Source organism: Podarcis erhardii, assembly GCF_964252035.2.
Source record: "Podarcis erhardii genome assembly, chromosome: 1".
NCBI classification, from domain to species: domain Eukaryota; kingdom Metazoa; phylum Chordata; class Lepidosauria; order Squamata; family Lacertidae; genus Podarcis; species Podarcis erhardii.
Genome location: NC_138497.1, coordinates 70584295 through 70607561, shown reverse-complemented (window position 1 = coordinate 70607561; position 23267 = coordinate 70584295). Strand labels below are relative to the sequence as shown.

Sequence of the window (23267 nt, the reverse complement as noted above, 5' to 3'; positions counted from 1 at the left end):
GCATTGGGAGAGTCAATGCAGTGCTGCCACCAGAGACTCAGCACAGTTGTGGGTTTGCTTCTGCTTTGCCCTGCCCCAGTGCCATCCAGGTAAACTGCATTGATGTCTTGGCGGTTCCATGACTCTGCCCCTCCACACCAGCCACTACTGTCTCTTTCTGTTATAAACACCCCACTTCTTTCTCTCAGTTTCTTTCAGTGCAACAACCAGACGTAGCCTGGCCTCTGTTAGCTACGTTCTGATGGCCTCCAGATTAGACAAATATTTTGGGGTCCATGGTCACATCTTGAATTTTGAGGGACTGTAGGTACCACCCTCTCTTGCTTGCCTTTCTCTCTCTCCCTCAGGCCACTCTACCACCCACCCACCCAGAAAAAATGGGAACATATCACACCAAGGCCACCATACACCATACATTTAAAGCACACGACTTTCCCCAAAGAATCCTGGGAACTGTAGTTTCTTAAAGGTACTGGGAAATGTAAATCTGTGAAGGGTAAAGTTCAGTTCCCAGGATTCTTTGGGGAAAGTCACATGCATTAAATGCATGGTGTGTACATAGCCCAATTCTTAAAATAGCTGCACTAGATACTAGTTCATCTCCAAGCACAATTCAAAATGCTGGTTTTAACCTGTGAAGTCCTATACAGTATAGTCTGGGATTGTGACATGTCTTTTTCTGGGTGGCCCCACCTGTACCTGGCGAAGTCAATGGTGACCAGTGGAAAGGACTGACTCAGAGGTGTTACCCAAATTGTACAATTTTCTCCCCAAGGGGGCACACATGGCACTGAGGATTTTGCCTTTTCAGTGCCAAAGGCCTTATTTATATGCTTCTACTGATAAATTGCTGCTGTTTCTCTCCTTTTTATCTACTTTTAATTTTAATGCTGCCCTCTGCCCCTTGCTTGCTTTTCTTATTAAGGAATAAAGAATAGTTTCAGTGAATGCCTTTCATATGATATGACACTTACAGAAATCCTGTAAGTTTTAATATTAATATTACATTTCATTCAACAGACTCTCCATTTCTGGTTCCTATAATTTACTCTTGCTTAGGGCATTAAGCAGGCACAAAGCCAACTTGGGATGAGGTTCACTGTTACAACCACCAGTAACTGCAGATGGGTATATGTCATAAAGTTTGGGTGTCTGGACTTACTTGTCAATTTTTGCCTCAATTTTTCCTGACTGTGGTCAGGAAAATATTCAGATAGATAGTCTGGTTTGGTTTGGTTTGATTTGGTTTGGTGAGAGTATTTCCCCAAGTGCAAGCTTTTTCTATCCAGCCTCACGATACAGATATTTCTGCCATGGTAATAGGACTGTGGTTTTTGTTAACCCCTCAGATTCACAAATCTAGGAGGAAGACACAGTTACTTGCTAGCAAAGGGCAACTGATGTGTACAAACTTAATTCATGGCAGAGGCAGTCATTTCTCCTGAAGAAAAGACAGCAATATTGGCAAGACTGCCATTTTCTGCAAGAAAATTAGAACTCCCTTTAACACTGATAGTCAAAACATCACAATTCTGCCACTTGCAGACCAGAGGCTGTTTGTCTGCAGTAAAGGTAAAGGGACCCCTGACCATTAGGTCCAGTCATGACCGACTCTGGGGTTGCGGCACTCATCTTGCTTTATTGGCCGAGGGAGCCGGCGTACAGCTTCTGGGTCATATGGCCAGCATGACTAAGCCGCTTCTGGTGAACCAAAGCAGCGCACGGAAACACCGTTTACCTTCCTGCCAGAGCAGTACCTATTTATCTACTTGCACTTTGATGTCCTTTCAAACTGCTAGGTTGGCAGGAGCAGGGACTGAGCAACGGGAGCTCACCCCGTTGCGGGGATTCAAACCACCGACCTTCTGATCGGCAAGTCCTAGGCTCTGTGGTTTAACCCACAGCGCCACCCGAGTCCCTTGTCTGCAGTACTTCTGGTCAAATCCCAGATTAAACGAGTAGCTAGATTTCTCAGTGTGGGTGTTTTGTAGTAGTTTCTTTCTTTTCAAAATGCGTTTAGAATGAATCCCTCCAAGTGTTAAATGAAAATTAATTCAAGTGCTGCTTCTGTTGTTTTAAGTCTTATTAAAAAGGAAGAAATCTTCCCAATGACTCAGGGCATGGCCTCCCAAAGGAAAGTCAGCCAAGTAGATTACATGAAACGAAGGAGTCGGGCTGCTAGCATGACATATTGGAAGGTTTCTCTCATGAGTCTGTAACTCAGTGATGTGCCAACTCTCATGCCTATGCTTGCCTTTAAATATATTATTCATTACTGAAATAAACCTTTAAAAATAAATGCCAGTCATAGTGAGAAGAAGAGAGATGTGGAGCTTGTGGACAGGCATGTAGAACTTACACACTTGTTTTTTCAAGATTTTTTACACTAGTGCCAAAAAAAACCCTGTATTGAAAATAGTGGTTCTGAACTTCTTTACTCCCAGGTCTGGACTTTCACTTAGGAAGTCTTGGAGACTGTCCACCCTGACAATGTGCACATGTACACAAGGTGTGGTGCCATGTACACTGACGGCATAGTATACACAATAATCTTAATTATACACTGTCAGGGGTGGGGGACAGTTGACCCCACGTGCTCTGAACTGACTGTTCATCATCTTCAGCCGGTGATCCTGCGTTCCAGTATGAGGAGAGAAACTTAAACGTGCTTTGGCTAAATCACATCCTATAAGAAGCTTTGAATTTTTCCAGAATCCCACAGCAGTGCCTTATTTTGAACTGGCTCCACTGGAGCCTTAAACATATAGTTAACAGAATCGGAGTCCCACTCAGAACTGTGTTTGTGTCTCCCTCGGGCTCATTCCTCCTCCCATCAACTTTTTGAGTTCCCCTATCTCTTTTTCCCCAACAGTAACTGAAGCTAGCATCACATCTGCACAGAGCTGGACACTAGCCATAGTTTTAAGTTTAAACTAGAGGTCAGAAGCAGACTTCAAATTCCATTTTTAAGTGAACAATCACTTTAGCCCAGGGCTCAGCAGCTTGCTGGGGGATGGGGGATGGGGAGGGAGAACAGAATCTCTCTAGGGCACCACCACCAAGAATGTTCCTTTTGACAACGAACCTAACGTCAGAGGATACAGATACTTGGAAGAAGGCCCCATCTGACAACTAATCACACAAGCAGGTTTATGCAGAAGATACTGGAAGATACTTTGCAGGCCCAGGACCATCATAAAGCATACTCAGGCTCATTTTTCTTTTATTTTTTTGCACTCCAGTGCCAAACTATTTCCAGATGTCATTTTGGACTTGCCCCAAATGCCCTAAGAGTTAAGTAATCCTAGGGCATTGTAGGGAGTGAATATGACCACTGCCATGTTTTTGTGGGAACCACCTTCTCCCCCACCACCAAAAAAGAAAACATGGAAGAAGTTGCTTGGAGCAAAAAAATAAAAGGGGGAGGTGTTGATTTTTTAAAAAATGGGCAGGTGTCAGAGCTGGGCAGAGGGCTGTGAAATTTGCACAAATGTTCAAAGGAACTCCAGGTGAAGCACACCACAATGCTCAGCCATGAGGTTGCCATGTATAACAGGGACCAGATCACCTTTTCCCATAAGTAGCCAGAAGATAAAAGTCCTTCGGGTCATATATACCAATTCCAAATCCAGGAGTAGTGCCAGGTCAAGAGACACCCAAACAGTGCATTTGGCCTTTATAGGTGCCTTACTTGGTTCAGATGAAAAAGAGAGAGTTGTTTTCATCAGTATACTGACGGCAACTCGCCCCAACTCTCTGGACAGCCCATGTCAGCAGTTTCATGTTGATGTTAAAAAAAAAATGCTTTGCTGTTTGCAAGATCACCAAGTCAGAGCTTAGCTGTTGTATATTTACATAACATGGCCAAGGATGTGATTAGTAAGGAGACCCAGGATGACCTGTATGCCAAGGTTTCTACACACACTAGCCCCATGGATCCAGTATTGACTCCATATGCTAAGGGGCTCTTGAACAAGATGCCCTCAAGGGGAGCCCTCCTGCCACCATCACCATCACACATTCACTTGTCCCCTCCTTCCAGGCCCAGCCTGCCCAAAAGAAGGGAAAGGGCAGGGTGGAGGCTGCTGCTTTTATTGCTGCTTGTATATTTGGAGAGTCCTGTTGAAGAGAGAGAATCAGGAAGGAAGAGGAGCAGGGCCAGGAGACTCTGGGTTCAGAAGTGGGCCTCCTCCTATAAATGATAAGTTTCAAAGATCTATGGGTCAGAGCATTGCTTTCTGTTGGGGTGGGAGAGCAGGAAGCAATTTGGAATCAGGCAACAAAAGCCCATAAACATATTGCTTTCCACTTACCTATCGAGACTATCCCGAGGCACTTTACTTCCTCCAGCTCTCTTGGTGACACTGGCAATCTTGTTGGCAGTCATGGTCATTTCTGCTCTCTATAAACCTGGAAACCTGGGTAAGGGGAAATAAAATCCAAAGCAAACCCATTGAACCAGAGACTTTTTCCAACACAGCTTAATAAGAAATGTTTCTAGTACATGGAAAAGACTGCCGGAAAAAGGTTTTGAACATGTTACCTAAACATAACTACTCTTTTCAATGTTGCAAAAAGTCAAACAGCAGCTCAGGTAAGATTCAGATTTGAGTCATGTTTAGACAAGAAACTAAAACTACAGAAAAGTATGTTAGAAGAATGGAACCATTGTCCTTACTTTTCCACTTTCTCTCATTAAATTGGGACTGGGATAATTATGATAGCATTTTTTTTTAAGTGTCACAACTGTAATAACAAATGACAGAGCTCAATCCTAAAGCAAAAGTTTTAAAATGAGCATTGGAAACCATGGCAGAACTCACACTGTGCAATGTCGTGATAGGATAAAGTATATCGTAATTTATAAGACATACAAGCCTGCCCATAAACATATCAAAGATAAGTTGATTACGGTCCTAACGCAAAGACTTGTACAATATGTAATTTTCTTCTCTCAAACCTAGCTCTCCTTCATATAGTTCCCCAAGCTGGTGATAGAGCACAAGGTCTTCCAAGGACACCTGCATTTATCTTTCTAGACCTTCTGCAAATAACAACTAACTAAACCAAAAGATACAACCCCTTGCTGTTCTCAAAAAGTCACAATATCTTGAAGATTATTATGCTTACAAATATCTTATTGCCCTCTGTGCTGTCTCTAATTCTTAAAGTACAAGCTGATGGGGGCAGGGACTTTCTCTTTGAGATACTGTACATACTTTTCTTGTTTACAATGGATAGCACATGGGAACCAGATTATTACTGCAACCCTTAGGCTTCCCATAGTAAATGTAAAATAAACAGCCTTCTTAATGAAAAGTTCCACTGACAGGTTTGACCCAAATCCTCTCAGATCTGCAATATTCCTCAAATTAAACTGAATCCAGATGTTTACAGCAACCACACACCTCATGTCATCTTCCTTCTCTGAAGGATGGCAAATAACACAGCATTAACTACCAACCATGGTCCGTTTGCAGCAGGGATACAAGCACCATAAGTAAAAACCCACAAATCTACTTCAAACACAACTTTTATTATTTGTTACATTTGTATCCCACTCTTCCTACAAGGAGCTCAGAGGATGATGTGTCTCATGTTTCTCACTGTGTGACAAAGCAATGCCCATGCTCCTGGTTCACTGCAGCAAAACAAAATGTTGGACAAATATGCCTGGAAAAGACATGTACTTCTCTTGCTTGGACAGCTCCAGGCCAAAAGTGGAAATCCAGGTATGACAGCTACATGTGGCCTGCACTGACCTTGCAATGTTCTTATTCATTGTGTAGGCTGAGGACCAGTTTGGACTGAAGAAGCATCCTGCACTGGTCCTGCAACCATCCAGTCAACCATGTGGTCAGTGGATCTATATGTTGGTGCTGACCTTTGAAGCCCTAAAGAGCTTCAGCCCTGTATACCTGAAGGAGTGTTTCCATCCCTGTTGTTCAGCTCAGACACTGAGGTCCAGTTCAGAGGGCCTTCTGGCAGTTTCGTTACTGCAAGAAGTCAAGTTACAGGGAACCAGGCAGAGGGCTTTCTCAGTAGTGGCACCCATCCTGTGGAACGCACTTCCATCAGATGTCAAACAGGTAATCTACACAACTTTCTGAAGACATCACAAGGCAGTTCTGTACTGGGAAGTTTATAATGTTTGATGTTTTGCTGTGCTTAATGTTTTAGTTGTTGGAAGCTGCCCAGAGTGGCTGGGGCAACCCAGTCAGATGGATGGCATAAATTTATTATTATTATTATTATTATTATTATTATTATTATTATTCTGAAATCATATGTGCATCTGCAATCTGTAAATAATGTCTAATTCATACAGCATGTGGCAAATGCAGTGTGGCATCTACATCCAAAATTGGTTCCTGTTACCTGCCCTCCATGACACATCAACAGCAAGGACACATGCCAATCACACAGATCACACAGTTGCATGAGCACTTTCTCCAGCAGCACCAGTGTTCCCAAAGGACGCGCCATCTGTGTAACTGGACATGGAAATACTACTTATGTAGCCTGAAGCCCAACCATTTTCAGTACCATCATGTAGGTCTGTGAAACTGCCTTAGGAATTCATATCTAAAATATGGCCTATAAATCTAGTAAATAAATAAATGATTCCTCTCCACACAAGAGAAATAAAAATTAGATTTGGATACTTGAAGAAGGAATGGAATCATTTTAGACACACTCCGTCTGGAAAGAATTAGAGATCAAAGGGGGAAAGAACATGACTGAAAATTGCTAAAGCTGTCAAACAAATTGGTTTTAGTTGATTTATCTTCTGCAGTACAAATTATATTTTGAGAGTAGTTAACAAGTTTTTTTAACCAAAGAACAACTTACTTTCTGTTTCAGAAATCATCAAGGGGTTTCCCCAGATCATTTATCTATCTACACTAAACATCAGAAATGATTTGCCTGATTCACACAAGGGAAAAGGGAAATAGTTCAAACCTCAATTAATGAACTGAACAATCATTTTAGTCCCAGCAATCATATCCTGTGCATCCCCCTCATTTTTTGCTATGATCCCTTTGTGTTTGGGCAAGGGAGATGCTTAGCACAACACTCAGCCACACACAAACGTGTCTTGCAAGCAAGACAAAGAACAGAGATCCACTGCAAAGACACAAACCACCAGGCACGGATGCAGAACTGATATCAGCAGGGGCACAAAGCAGGCATCCTGTGGCAAACAGCACATGCAGGCATAGCCCACAATCACAGCAGTAGCAACCATAGGAAGGATGGTTGCAGTTCATGCAACAGAACAAAGTGACCTGTCTGGATGGATAGAAGAATCTGGCTACACCACCCAGCACAGGTGTTCATTACCAAGTTAATCAATTCATGCAGCTGCACCAGTACCCTTTAGCAACCATCATGGACAAATTACATCACTGAGCCTTTGGTAGCATTTAAACGAAATCCTTGTAAAGCCTTGAGCCTTTGGCCAGCCTATAGTGACCCCATTCCACCCTGAGTAGCAACTGTGACTCCGACTGAGATAAGCAGGGGCCAGATCAGAAGCAGCAGCAGCAGCAAAGGCCACAGAAAGGCCAGACCAGGGATGAGGAATCTGTGGCGTTTCCAGTTGTTGTTCAACTCCCATCAGTCCAAGCCTGCATGGCCAATGGTAAGGGACAATGAGAGCTGTTGTCCAACAACATCTAGGGGGCCCCAAATTTCTCAACCCTGGCCTAGATCCAGCCACATGCCCGGACACTGTGTCTAAGCCAGAGTCTGAACAGGGATCTCCAAAGACCACAACCCATTCATCTGAGATGTCTAAGGGGGGCGGGGTCACACTCTCTATCACCAGTGCTGGTAGTGAGCCATGAGGGAAGGAGGCAGAGTAATAGGCTCCAAGTCAGGAGAGTGCCCTTTAAGCTCACCACACTCCAGGAAAGAGTTGGGCCTCAGGAGTTGACTGAGCATAAAATGTCTCATTTGGACCTTTTATGAATTTCAGTTGCTTAGCTGAGACTCTATGAGGTTATGCAATTCCAGCCTGTCTTGTCATGAACTTCCACCTGAGCTCCAGATATATATAACTCAAACTAAGTGTCCTCTGCTACTCCCTCCACCCCACCCCCCACCCCACTAAGACCAAGTGTGGCAGAAATGGGCTGTTGTGTTATTATAAAACTATAAATCTTGCATGTAGGTGTGTTTGGGGAGTTAATGGGTTAATTTGTAGATTTTTGCCACTAATTAGAAGGTGGTAGAATAACCGAGGATGGTACTGTAGTTGGGAATTAAGACCCTCATTCTTCCTTCAATTTGCTGATTAGCACTCATGTAGCCAGATCAGGGAACTGGATGAAAGGATGAACAGATCAAGGTATGAGCTCAGGAGACAAAGAAAACACAAGTCTACTCTAGGGACTGTCTAGTGTGGGGAGAGATGAAAGTGTTTTAACCTACATTTATTTGCTATAGTTTATTACCCACACCGGGAATGTTTTGTTGCTTGTAAACATTCTTAAATTAGAACCTTTTTTTTTCTTATAAACTACATCCCCCCCCCCATTTAGTAAACTTCCAGTCTTGTTACAGAAAACCTTGTGGTCTCTGTTATTTTTATTAAAAAACACACACACACCATGTCTAAGCCAAGTTCTACACTACTTCAAAGTGTTCTCAAGGAGACACGGGAGAGTTTTAGACTGGTTGGTGAAAGACAACCTTGTAGGAAAATAAAATCTTTCAACTGGTGGCAGCAAAGATCTAAAGGGAAGGGTGGGCGAAAAGAAGGGGGCGTTGTGTTTGGCTGGGAACTCCCCTCTCCACACAACTCAGGAGTCAGGAAAGCGGGAGTACCATACCACCAAGTAACTTACTTACCTTTGACCAGGGCATGGAACACAGCAACTTTTCCCCAAAGGGATGGGACAGGAACCACCAGTCCCAGGATCCCTGACAGGTAACTGATGCCATGCATGCTATTTCTGCTAAGGTGAAGGTCCACTGGGAAAAGATTCTCTTCCAGAGCCTGCAGAATGTCTGCCCTTGCAAACACAAACACACACACACACACACACACACACACACACACACACACTGCGAAGGGAAGGGAAAGTGCCAGCGCTCACAAGACTAAGGCGAACCTCAATCCTGTTTGCAAGCACTCAACAAGGTACTCACTTTTGTGAATGCTCACAGCATTTCAAGTTCAAGCCAAGACTATGCCATGAAGACCATGCAGAATGGTTTATTGTCTAATTTCTTTGCACAATTCCCCTTTTTGCAACTTCTCCATAGAGGTACTTTGGCAGGCCTGGAAATTGCGTTTCACTGAGTATTGATACACAAGCCCCAAAGCCAGATATACAAAGTATTCCAAGAAGCAGTATTAAGGCCCTAGAGTGTGCTTGGAATTCTGCTTGGAAATTAACAGGCACAGTCTAGATCTCTCAAGCTGACAGCACAACTACCATGTAGTATCACAGAATCATAAAACTGTAGAGTTGGAAGGGATCCAGAGGATCATTTATTCCAACCCCCTGCAATGCAGGATCGAACCTACAACCTTGGCGTTATCAGCATCACGCTCTAACCAACTGAGATATGTAGGAAATGTTAAGCTAAACCAACCCATGCAAAAGTCTGAGCATGCAATTTTAAAATATGCCTTGTGCACATTGGATCAGTCTGCCTGTAGCATGAGGCAATGGGGCAATGAGGGTCGGCAATTCCATATAAAGAAATAATGCTCATGCACATTGATACCAAGAATACAAAATGGGGTTCGGATCTCAATATGATGCACCTTCATAAAAGGTTTGAGATTCACTGGTTTAAAGCTAACAACGTTTCTACATCTTGCAGGTTCCCTTCTGGAAGAAATGTATTCATTACATTTCCGGGAGGGCGGGGAGGGGGAGGTTAAAACCATCCCATTTTAGATCCATTTTTTAATTAAATTAAAAGAAAAAATCATACTGAGAACACTTGAGATGACTCCACAGGGAGATATTAAGTAGAACAAAACACAGAGAGGCTACAAGCCTCCATCAAGAAATTTGCTGCTTCGTGAATACATTAAATAATCAAATTTCATAACCTGCTAACGTTATTATTTTTGCATTAAAGTGTAATCATTTCCCAGTGCCTCTATGAATTCTCAGATGGCCAATTTATTTTTAATAAGCCGGTGCTTTGCGGGGGTGGGGATTGAGTGGTGTGGTGGGGGGAGTAATAATAGGGTATTAAAAGATGAGGTGAGGGGCTTTGGGGCACTCCTTCTCCCCAGTGTTGCCTTTCCTTTCCATGAAATTTTGTGTGCCTTCTTTAGTTCACAGTACAGTGGTACCTCAGGTTAAGTACTTAATTCGTTCCGGAGGTCCGTTCTTAACCTGAAACTGTTCTCAACCTGAAGCACCACTTTAGCTAATGGGGCCTCCTGCTGCCACCACGCCGCCGCTGCACGATTTCTGTTCTCACCCTGAAGCAAAGTTCTTAACCTGAGGTACTATTTCTGGGTTAGCGGAGTCTGTAACCTGAAGCGTATGTAACCTGAGGTACCACTGTAATGGAAACCTGAAAATATGTTTGAGCATGCCTATGTGGAAAACTGAAACATAGCTTGAAGTCACACATACAACCTAGAAGGGACAAGTACTTTGACAAGACTACCTAATGCCTTTCTGCTGAACCCTCTCTCCCTAGCAGACTCATCTGTCGCAAGGGCTTGTGTGCAGTCAGTTTCTTAAGCTTCAGAGTGAGTCCAGTAAACATTTCTTTACACCTCAGCAGCTGAAATGGTGACTAGGGAGGTCTCATTTCCATCCATTAAAGCCAGAAGTCCTGCAATCAATAGCCACAAAGGTTCCAAAGACTAGAGATTACATTTACTTCAGGGTGTTCTCCCCTTTTGCAGAGTTTTATCTGATTTTGGAAGTAAATTGATAAAAACTATTACTTTTCTGGCAGCTTACATAAAGTGTGCTTTCATTTGTTATTTACTTAGTCTCTGTATGGAATCTATTAACATAGTTAATGCCCAGAAATATTATCTAAAGCTTTGGCGTTGACTTGGCAAATCGATAGACGCATACAAACTCAAGGTACTGCATAGCAAAGGCTACTTCACTAGAAAACCTTCCCCCTGTTGCATAAAGGGCACACTGAGGAATAGCTATATAAATATAACCCAGCCCGTTTGAAATATTTTCCTAAGGAGCAGTTTTCTGTGTCACTTCTTTATAGTACTGGAATACTATTGGGAATACAATAGTACACTAATAGACAATGAAACACTAATGAGAGAGAAGGAAGTATGGAATAGGTGCCTCTGGAAAGTGCTTGATTTCCCCCCAGGTATGCCAAATGACCATTTTGTGATCTTTCCACACATGCTCTTACTGGGGTGGAAAGGCAAATATTAGCAGTGGTGGGGCGAGGGATCTTAAAACTCAGCGGTGCCCTGTGCAATGTGAAAATTTGTGTGTCCCCCCCCCCCCGCCTCTTGCGCTGCATTCTAAATCATAGCTGTAGTGCCCCTGAGGTTCCAAGCCCAGTGCAACCAAACCAGTCATGCAGTGTTCAAAATTAGCCAGGTGCTTTTGACCACTTGTGACCAAGTGAAGATGCATGCCTGGGTGCCAGGATGGCACCTGACATCTCTGCCATCTGGGGATCATTGTATCTGGACTTTTTCACACACTAATACCCCATCCTGTAGAATTCTAATTTTTCTGCGCAATCGGAATGAATTTCTGGAGTCAAATTGCTTTTTCTGTGCAACCTGAGCAGGAGCAGTCACCATTAAGAAAAAGAGGTTGGAATAGGCAAAAATGGCAACTAGGCATTCTGTTTTGGCGACTGCAGCAATGGTTTAAGGAGCCTAGTTTAAATAGATATTCTAACACAGCAGTCACGCTCCCCTAAATCCGCTTCTGATATCAACAACCACTTAGCCTTCACACAATGATCTGATATATATATAACCAATTACCTGGGGAAGTAGGGGGCTCCCTCCCTCCTAAGATCTTCAGGCAGGGACCAAAGCAATAATCTGCAGGAAATTATTTAGCTCTGGATTTGCTGAATCAAACAATGTGTTTGACCAAATGGCCTACAAAACCCAAAAATTAATGAATGTTAAAAATTAATGAATGTTAGAATGATGTTGGACAGAAATTAAGTGGTTACCAGCTGTAATGTAAAGGTTGAGCAATAAGGTATAATAAGTTATAAATAAGTTATAATAAGGATTTGTTGAGTTAAGAATTCGAATTGGAATACAAAAGGGGGAGGTGAGAGGAGGTCTGGGAAATAAGTTAATGGAAATGAGTAATGGAAATTATATTTGTTTTAACTGTTCTTTTTTGCTTTTGTATTTTTGTGTTTTTACTTTTTTTTGTGTATGTTTATTTTCTGTATTAATTGGAAACTATAATAAATATCATTAAAAAAAAAAAACCCTCCCAATTCTATGATTGTGTATGTGGGCACAGTGACAATCATGTCTTCTTCATCTCCTATCTCTCCTTTCAAAGAGGAAAGTTGAGGTAGCCCAAGCCATGATCATAAGGAGAATCTGTTACAAACTGTTAATGCCCAGTGCATCTCCCCTCACAACCCCTTTCCCCATAAACATAAAAAGTGCTGGTGACGATGCGCAGAATATAAAGCCATTTAATGGCGAAAACACCATATAAAGCACTTGATTGTTTACAGGAAGCTGTTGGTGCAGCTCCAAATCGACTGGGCTATGTTGCTATGATGAGCGTTCAGAAGGAGGGGGGGACTCTGCATTCCTCTTGTCAACTATTTCCTGAAAATGCTCTGCAGCAAAATCTAGGCTTTCTCCAGCGCTATGCTGAAGACAGGCAGTTGCCTCTCCAATTGTGACTTTTATTTCACAGATGACAGAAAAACCAGCACTAAAACTGTTAGTTTTATTGTTTGAAAAGTGATATAAGGTAACGGTACCCCTGCCCGTACGGGCCAGTCGTGTCCGAATCTAGGGTTGTGCGCCCATCTCACTTAAGAGGCCGGGGGCCAGCGCTGTCTGGAGACACTTCCGGGTCACGTGGCCAGCGTGACGAAGCTGCTCTGGCGAGCCAGCACCAGCGCAGCACACGGAAACGCCGTTTACCTTCCCGCTATAAAGCGGTACCTATTTATCTACTTGCACTTAAGGGTGCTTTCGAACTGCTAGGTGGGCAGGAGCTGGGACCGAAAGACAGGAGCTCACCCCGCCGCGGGGATTCGAACCGCCGACCATACGATCGGCAAGCGCCACCCGCGTCCCTTCTGTTAGTTACTGTTAGTTTTATTGTTTGAAAAGTGATATAATATGATCCAAATGGCAACTAAGCCAGAATTTTCACATGGTCTCAGCAACCTCAGATAGAACTCTGACTCTACCAGGTTTCATAAAATGCTATACATAAAAGTCTGACACAATCACAAAGCCAAATTTGTGCAGGTAGTCAAGCTGCATCCTAAGCCTGATGGGATTTTTGTTTGTTGTTTTTAATTGCAGGCTACAGGTAGCAGGAATCCTCCAAGACTGTTGTGGAAAATTTTTAATGAGAATTAACTCTTCTCAAACTTGTACCACCCTCTTGTATCCCAGTCTAACCTCAGCCAAAAGAACGCATGAGAGAACTGGGATTCATATATATATATTGGAAGGGGGGGGGTAATTTGGCCAGAAATGAGAGAAATCCACAGATTATATGGTTTGCTACTTCCAAATTTCAAACTTCAAGGCACAAGGGGTCAACCAATAGTCTGCTTATTTTTTGCAACATTCCTTTCAGAAAGACTTGTAAATGAAATAACAAACAGTATCCAGCAAAGTAGTACCCTTAGCACATGACTTCTGGCTAAGCCATGGAACTTGTCTTTCTTTTCCCCACATGCCCCTAAGTTTGTTTTGGGTTCTCCCCAACCCTCCAGAACAGATTTGGGAAGGAACAAGGGGCTCATAAACTGAGGAGACAGTGGGGAATTCTGTTACACAAATGGAAAATATTATGCCAACGGAGCTACTTCATTGGCTACAACCCAATGGGCCTGGACTCAACTAAACAGCTGTGCTAGTGTGACTGAATGCAACAAGTCCCCCTAGCGCAACAGGGCTATCCCTACCATGCACCTCCTCCATGCCCCCCTAAATAAACCCTGGTAAGATTGAGAGAACCCCCATTGAGAGAACAGGCGAAGGGGAGATGGGAGATCATTCCATCTGGCAAGCTGAACAATCATAATAGCATAATGCCAAATTCCGCCCAATGTGATTATTTTTGTTAATTCCAGATATGCTGGCTTCTAGGTAAACTAACAAAAACAAATTATTAATATCCTAAAAATATATATACTTGTATCACAATGCGGTAAAAAAAAAATGTGTTTTTTTTACATGGTGTCAGTAACCTCTATTTGGGAAAACAAATATCTGCCACAATGCTTATAACTTCACACACATACACTTCAATTATGATGTTATAACAGTGATATTTGTTGTAAAGATATACTCATTTAAGTGTGTCTCGCTATACATGCAGTCCTTTATAAACTCCGTTCCAAGAAACCAACCCCAAACATGCTCAACTTTGTCTGGGATTCCTAGACGTCTGAGTAGAACCATTTGCCTAAGCTAGAATTCAGCACCTGGGGATCCTCTATGGGAGAATAATTGGCTTGGCAAGGAGAGCTGCTCTCCACAATCAGAATTTCTGGGATTGAGGGAGACTCCACTTTTTTGTTTTGTTTTTCAAACCAAGCCTAGAACAATATTATGAGAGAAAACTTGCCAAGACTTATCCAGAATAATATGGATTGTTCCAACAATTTACAGCCAAAAGGATAGGATTACTGGGCAGGTCCAAAACATGATAGATAGATAGATAGATAGATAGATAGATAGATAGATAGATAGCGGCTTTCACTGGGGGCTAATTAAGGCAATGTGGGATTGGCTGACAATGAATCCAATTACCACCTTTCTTTAAAACTCAGCAGAATTCAATGGCACAGGACCCAAAGTCAAACTAGACATGACGTTACATGCAGATCTGCATTTAACAACCATGTTTCTAGCAGGGAGGCAAGTGGAGGCTAGTAATTGTCAGGACTGAAGCAAGTGAGGAGGTGAAATTTAACACTTTTCCTCCTTTGTTGTGGTGTTACTGAAATCACTCCTCCACAGCTGCTATATGCAGCACACACACACACACACACACACACACACACCAGCCCGGGGGGGGGGGGACAAGCAAAACCACACATAAAATCCTGCCTCATAAAACTATTAAAAGGAGGGTGAGCCCTCACTGCACCCCAAAGACATGACTCAAAGAGGCAATTCCCTTGGGAGGTTGCCCCCAGTGGCCGCACAGCCTGCTATCTCCAGCAGGTGTACCTTATATCCTACCTTCCCCAGCACCACTGCATGGTATGCTGGTTTGGGGAGTGTCCTGAGCAGCTGCAGCCACTCAGGCAGATGGCATATTGCCTCAGCGGGGCCTAGTCCTGATGTTAAATGTCTCCTTGAACAGCAGCCTCTTGGAGACAGCAGCTTTTGTAGGGAACCTGAAGTTAAACTCTATTCCTCTCCACACTCCCCCTCTCTCATCTAGCTACCTCCCTTCCACTCACCTCCTTTGCTAGCCCTACCTTGCTCTTTTAGCTTCTCTTAATCATTTGCTTCCCTGAGCCATCCTTGTCTGCCTGAGGGTCCCACCCCAATTTTCACACATCTAGCAAAGCAGATGTTATCGATCTGCTGCTATGCAGTCCTACATTTGTTGCCAAAGTGCCACATTTAAGAACCACGTTGTCCTCGTAACTCAAATGCCGTTAAAATAATAGCAGGTTACAATAACCACCATCTCCTATTTGTTATTAAGAAGAGCTGACAAAACTTGACTGCAAGGCACAAGATATAATTAGTGGTTCAAAACTATGACCTCACTATAAATGTATAGGCAGAAAAAGGGTCTTCTCAGTGGTGGCACCTGAAACAAAGCACCTACTTTACTGGCTTTTCAGTGATGGGTAAAGAGTTTTACTCTCCTGAACTTTTAGCAGATAATATTTTATGCACTTACTTATATTGCTGCTGATTGCTTTACTGTATTTAATTTCCTATTGATATGTTTTAATTAAATGTTTTAACTATTGTTTTTACCTTGCTTGGAAGTTTGCTTTTACTGTAAGATAGGATAGAAAGAATTTAAATACTTTCTGGTTTCTATGTACCGGTAGTTTGCTTCCCACACTCCCGCTACACACACTTATGCATTCCCATGATACAATAAGCCAAACCATGGTTTATTTATTGGGACTTGGTGAACGTGCATGCTCCCAAAGAGGAGCTTTCAAACACTGTACTTCTCCCTGCTCTTGCACTATGCTGAGTTAAGCTTGTCCTCCTTTTCAAGTCACTACCAGCAGCAACCTCTGCGTCAGCAACCTCTGCTTACTCCTCCTCATTTGACACAGCAACTGCTGCCCCAGCCTCAAACCAGTCAGAATTGCAGGGCTCAGAGGACTCTCCTTGCTCATCATGAGCTGCAACCAAGGTTTGTAGCCAAATACTGTACCCTTCCTTAATGAGTTCTGAGACTGCTTGAGCTTGCCTTCATCTGTTTGCTGTTTGCTTCCCTTAGACAGCAAGGGATCGTTCACAGTGCTTCCATATATGGATCTCTTTAACTCTTCAGACCCTTTTAGAAGCATTGCAAGTCCATCCTGTTTTGGATTGTGTACAACATTGTACTAGCTTGTAATTCTGCAATCATTGTAAACTAATCCATCAAGTTTAACAGATCACTAAATCAAATCCACCAAGCTTTACTCTTTAAAAAAGTGCTGACGTCTCTTAATCTATATCCTGTCTCAAGACTAAAAAGTTAGATTGATATCAGTAATCACAAAGAATTTAATAATATATGGGTGACATCCAATATTACTTGAGCAGCTCAAGTCCATTTATTCCAGTGGGTCTACTTTGAATATGACTTAGTTGGATATCACCCATATAAATGTCCAGGCTCTGGCATCGCTCAACTGGAAAGTCTTATTGCTTCAAAAGAAAGGGCTAACTGAGAGCCTTGAACCACATTCTGTATAGAAATACTTCTTCCTATATACCCAATTGCCAATAAACCCTTAATACATTTTCCACCATGTAGATTTGGATGAAAACAGTATCTAATTTTTCAAAGAGCTCATCTGCTCCTGTTCCTTGTTCCCCTCTAGAGTCGTAATCCTCTCACTGTGACATGAAAGACATTTCGCACAATGGCCAATTGTTTGTGATATCACAAACCCAGGATTATGATTTCAAAAAAAGACTGAACAACCAGAGCGGCTGAGTGCTTAAAGAGTAAAGAGACTCTTTTCATGCAAATGTCCTGATTAATAAACAACAAAAGGAAGCACGAACAAAAAAACAGACATACAACCAAAGGGGCATTTTATAATAAGATTTTTCTTCCAACTTTTTGATAAGCTCACAGTAGCCTTTAAAATGCATGCAATCCATTGAAAAGTTCCTGCAGTCTGCAGTTCATGCTACAGAAGGCATGCTGCTGAGTTGATAAGATTCTGTGGACATTTATTGTGGCCCCCAAAACATTTAGCACTTTGTAGCTCAAGAAAGTAATGTGTGAACTGAGATGTGTTGCGTGGGTTGGGAACTAGGCCTTCTGTCTGCCAAAACAGGCTCCATATATGCATGGATAAAAGAGAAGTCAGATTTCCAGAAAACATGGCATGGGTTGTTTTTTTCTGCCCAAGCCAACATCAATATATTTTGCAAAAAGAAAACAAGAGGGAATGTGAAACCCCACATTACTAAGCAGCGGCCCTGAGAAATCCAATCCACAGAGTGACACTGCCCACCCTGCTGCACCAGGACTGTGGGCCCTCCAGCAGTTCAGAGGAAACGCAAACACTGCTCTGGAATAGTGGGAAAATAAATGGGCTTGTATAATATGCTTGGCTAGGCAGAATGTATTATAAAGCAGAATGTTTCCTTCTGAGCTCTGGGGTGCCTTTGGCTAATGCCTATAACCCACAGTGGGAAAGTGAGAGCCAATGAGAAATTCCTGGCGATCCTTCTACACTGTAGATTCTACACAGCCTCATCAAAGAACAGGAAAGGATCTATGTCATTCCACCTTCTGTAATTCAGGTTATCAGGCTTTAAAAAATGGTCCTTGTGAGTTCTTCTCTGCACCTGGTCCTGTGCCACATAGCCTCTAAAATCAATGTACAATCAGAGGTGGATTTCAGGCAGTGCAAGAGGCTCTGCAGTGTCACAACTATGACATAGTTGGATCTTAAAGTGACTTAAGAACCAAGCAACAAAACATAGATACATTAAGTCCAGGGTGGGGCGGTGGGTTTACATTAAAAACACCCCACCCACTTCTAAAAGGCCACACGTGGTTGCAAAATGCCAAAGGCCTGGTTATAAAGTTTTTGCCTGGCATCTAAAGTTATATAATGATGATGCCAGGTAAACCTCCTTGGGGTGAGCATTCCACAAACAGGGAGCCACCACTGAAAAGCCCTGTCCTCATGTTGCCACCCTGCAGACTTTCCATGAATGAGCCACTCAAAGAAGGGTTGGTTCATATGCGAAGAACCGCCCTGAGACCTTCGGGTATAGGGCAGTATAGGAATTAAATGAATAGAAGAAGAAGAAGAAGAAGAAGAAGAAGAAGAAGAAGAAGAAGAAGAAGAAGAAGAAGAAGGAGGAGGAGGAGGAGGAGCAGCAGCAGCAGCAGCAGCAGCAGCAGCAGCAGCAGCGGTCCTTAAGGTATTGTGGTCCTGAGCCACATAAGGCTTTTATGAGTCAAAACCACACACTCCTCACACTCAGTAACACCAGCCCCTGGGTGCCAATTCGGCTCCTGTCTGTATAACTACATCCTGTATTCTGTTTCTTGGTCACACTGTAGTTTAACAGTATTTTGGAAATGGGACTCTCAACATATAAGTCAGTTTCCCTCCAAACAGGCGCCCTCCAAGCGCCTGGGGCTGATGAGAGTCTAAAACATCTGGATGGCACCATGTTGGGGAAGGGTAACATGAGTGAAAATGGGCTCACATAGGCCTCTTCCTGGGAACTTTTTCTCCTTACTCCTACTGACCAGCTTTTCCCCCCCCAGGGAATCCTCTGCTTTGCAACACAAAGGGCCAAGAAACCATGGATGCTATTCAGAGTAGATCCTCTGAAGTTAATGGACATTAGGGTCATTAGTTTCAATGATCTGACTCAGTTGGATACAGCCCCATGAGTCTTGAGAGTTCTTCGCCTGAATTCCAGGTGCTTCACCTTGTTCCCATGCAACTTTTGCATGCTGGCTTCAATTCATTTCTGCAAGCATCACTGAAAGCAGAGAATGTTTTCTTAACATTTACTGTATGTTCCCCTGTTGTCACTAAAGGAGGAAATACTCTCTGGCACTTCTCAGCTAACTCTTTGGCAGAAACCCTCTTCTGGCAACTTTATCAGGGTGTCAGAATAATTATTTCTGCTCCCGAATTCAAAAGCTAGAATGAAGGGAGTGGGGAAGGTATCAGGTATCAGCTTCTCCCTGGGATCGTACTAGCAGTTCTCACTAAGTAAGCTGTGCAGGAATGTTGCCCTTGAGTGCTGAGAACTCAAAAAAGAAAAAGTGTGAACCAAGGCTGAAAAGCCATTAGTCAAAAGAGACTTTAAGCCCTGCTCCATCCCCAAACACTGCTTTGGAAAGCCTTACTACCATCTTGGGGGCACAACCACACAGCAGTTGGCCAGGCTCCTGATTCAGCACTCTTTAATGAACACTGGAGAAAACTAAAGAAAGAAGGCTAAATAAGAATGAGTATGAAATTGACAGAAATTTTTTCTTTGCAGTCAGGCATGTCTGCAACAACTTTTTAATATTACTTTTCTAAAAGTTCAAGCAACATTTGTTCCATCTGTAGCCTTACCCGTCAGTAATTTTATGTTGGTGTCATTCAGAAATCAGCATGCTAGCCACAGTGCGACAGGTTTATCCTGCTATGTTGGGTTCCTATGCACTTCTGGGATTGATTTGGATAATAAATATATATCTTTTGTTCATATGTGAAACAGCAGTCTGGACAGCAAACTGAATACTATATATAGTATGCAGAATCACACAGCTATCTTTCCATTCATAAATTATTCCATGGAAAGATGGATGTCTGGAATGAACTGGAACCATGTGTCCAACAAGGGGACCGCAATTTTATGAAAGTGTTGCACATTTCAGTCTTGGAATGAATATTTTGCTTTGGCAATTATCAGAGCTCCCTTAACTGGAATTGTTTGTGAAAAGAAATCCAACTGACCATGGACAAAAAAAGCAAATAAAACCAGTTATAAATCAAGTTATAAAACATGGAGCCAGATGCAATTAATTACCGGTAACTGACTGGGACATTGATGCTAACCATTTGCTCCAGGGAACCTCCCTCTGTCACTAGTAAATTGTGTTTTCTGCAGGCCACCTGCAGCTGAGTTTCAGCTGATGAGCAGAAGCTAACAGGACCAGTGGTCAGGGATGATGGGAATTGTAGTCCCAAAACATCTGGAGGGCCAAGTTTGGCCATGCTTGCTATAGGCCATTCTGATAGTGGAACCACAGTTATGGAACTCCCTCCCTTGTGTCAATAGGTTGAATCTATTGTGTGAGCAGATGTCAGACTACACAACTGATCTTTCTTTTCCCCATCTCCCCCTTTACAAAGGAGAAAAACAACAATGCTTCAGAGAGCTGGCGAGGGCCCAAAATAATGTGGAATGTGCTGTAAGAGTAACCTTAAAATGGGGGGAGATGAGACATCTTGCACCAGTAGGAGTACGACTAGACCAAGATCGCTCAGCCTGATTTGGGGTGAGTTCTCCCTTCCACTCTCACAACCACCAAAATTTTGTAGGAAGAAAGTAAAGAACTTCCCTTTCCCAGATATTTGTTGCTGCTACTTGAGGTCAGTCTTCAACCATCACTGTCCTGGTTCTGTTTTTGCTCTTTCTAGGTTAATTATCTGTAACTGTCTTTAAATGTAATATGGTTTTTATTAGGTAGTAATCTACTTTGGACTCTTGTAAAGACAGGTGGGATAGCAACACATAAAAAGTTTGTATCACACTGACGGGACAAATGTGCTGGATATCCCATTCTAAACATTTATGTGCTCAGCAAATATTTGGTTTACGCTACCAAATTTGAAAAATATTTCATGTTCCTTGTTTAAAACAGACGTGGATACAGTGAACTATTTTTAGAATATTCTGGCTTTGTCTTTCAATTCTATTAAAATATATCTGGATGTTTGATTAAAATTAATGGGAACTATCATCCAACACCCTCATGTTGGGCTTTCAACATCTCAGCATATGTTTTTGATACTGATTTTTCACTGCCTCATAACTTTCCAACGTGATTCTTAAAACATTTCATTGCTATGTATAAAAGCTGAAACAGAAGGCCTAGCATGGGTTATGGAATGGCTGCCAATACAAAACAGCCTTCATAATACATGCAGACATGAGGTGATGACAATATGAGTATCTAAGGAAGGCCTAAAATTATTGCAAGCAAATATGCTTTTGTTTCAAACCACAATAAACCTTGAATTGTAAAAGAGAACAAATCAAATTCATTTAGTTTACTTTATACCAACATAAAGAAATAATATAGAATCTCATCTCAGGCTTTATACATATATTTCTTTGCCATTAAGTAATTTATCACTCTAGATAAACACGCATGTGTGGATTCATCCAGGACTTTCTATGCTCCTCATAGCACAAAAATGGAGCGCCAGACTAGGAGTGCAGGACCTATATAGCCCTGCAGTTATTGTTGAACTACTGTTCCCATCACCCCAGACCATTGTCCATGCTGGCTATGGGGCTGATGGGACTTGGGAGACTCAACAACCGCTGGATATTTTTCAATGAAAGCAATTCTCACATTCATATAGAAGTCATCAAGGTAGGTCAATGAGTGACCTATATGCAACTAAGTCAGTACTTATTTCAGGGGAGAGGTATATGGCAGGCCTCAAGTCTGTCTGGAAACAGCACCCTCTAAGCTTGAAGACCACCACCATCTTGATTCCTGGTATGCTTGGCCCTTCTGTGGTCACACAGTAGTGAGAAACAAGCACTCTCCACCTCTGCAGAAGCCCTTATGATGATTCTTATTTTTTATGTTCCACAGGTGAGCCTTGGCAGTGAAAAGAGATGCCAGTGCTATGCTCTGGTAAACCCTGAACAATTATTTTAACCCATTCATTTTGACCTAGAAGTCCTGGTTCTAATTCCTGCTGAACTTTGAAATCCTTAGATGTCACTGAACAAATCACTCCTCTCAGCACCTGTTTCCCATCTGTAAAACAGGAATCTGAAACACTGGGTTGTTAGGAGGATGGTGAAAGAATGCGAAGCACTCCACACCAAGGCAGCCTATAGAATTAATGCCACTAGGTATTCTCAAGCCCCTTTCAACTCTGGCAATGGCAAAGAAAAGTTTCTCAACAAATTAGATAGCACATTGCTTCTTGATCTGAAACACGTGGCCAGTACTAACTGCAAACAGTAGTCTGGGCATATTGTAAGAAGAGCCTGTGTCAATCCTGGTTGGTCAGAACCACCTGAAATCACCTGGCAAAATGTAAACCTCAGGCAAAAATAACAAAAGACCGCATTCTACACTCCCAGTTTTATGGAAGCACAATGGTGTGAGGTATGCAGCTCTTGAACTAGGGCACCCTGACTCTGCAGAAGCTTCCTCCAGTGAACCATGCAGGAAAAGAAAGCTAGAAAAGCAGAGAGTCCTGGGTCCTGGTTTCAGTTCTGCTATCCCTCCTTCTCCCTCTTAAATCTTGAATATTTGTTTTTACCAACAATTTCTCTGATGCAGCCCAAGATCACCCTCTTCCCAGTGCCCCCACGCTCTACTTTTAGGCTCAGGTACATCTGACTTTTGAGAATGAGATGCTGGAGTAGCTGGATGTTTGGTCTGATCCAGCAGGGCTCTCCTTACACTGAGCTCTAAGCAGACTTTTGCCACAGTAGACTATGTCATTCTGGAACTGCTCAATCTACCAGCACCTACTTTCTAAACTGTAGTGCTGAAAGGTAAGACATAACAAATTATGAGTCAGAACATCACCGGCTGATAAAGACTTGGATTGAATAATAATAATAATAATAATAATAATAATAATAATAATAATATATTATTTATACCCCGCCCATCTGGCTGGGT

The 23267-nt window shown here is 42.5% G+C and overlaps 1 protein-coding gene across 5 annotated transcripts in view; it reads right to left on the bottom strand.

Annotated features, from left to right (window-relative positions):
- DENND2B (DENN domain containing 2B) overlaps window positions 1–23267 on the bottom strand; it is a 142230-nt gene that overhangs the window by 74167 nt on the left and 44796 nt on the right. For all 5 annotated transcript variants that reach the window (XM_081840386.1, XM_081840385.1, XM_081840388.1 and 2 more), the window contains one exon: window positions 4314–4418. In XM_081840386.1, coding sequence (XP_081696512.1) covers window positions 4314–4393 — 80 coding nt within the window. In that variant the 5' untranslated portion in view covers window positions 4394–4418. The remainder of the gene's footprint in view (window positions 1–4313; window positions 4419–23267) is intronic.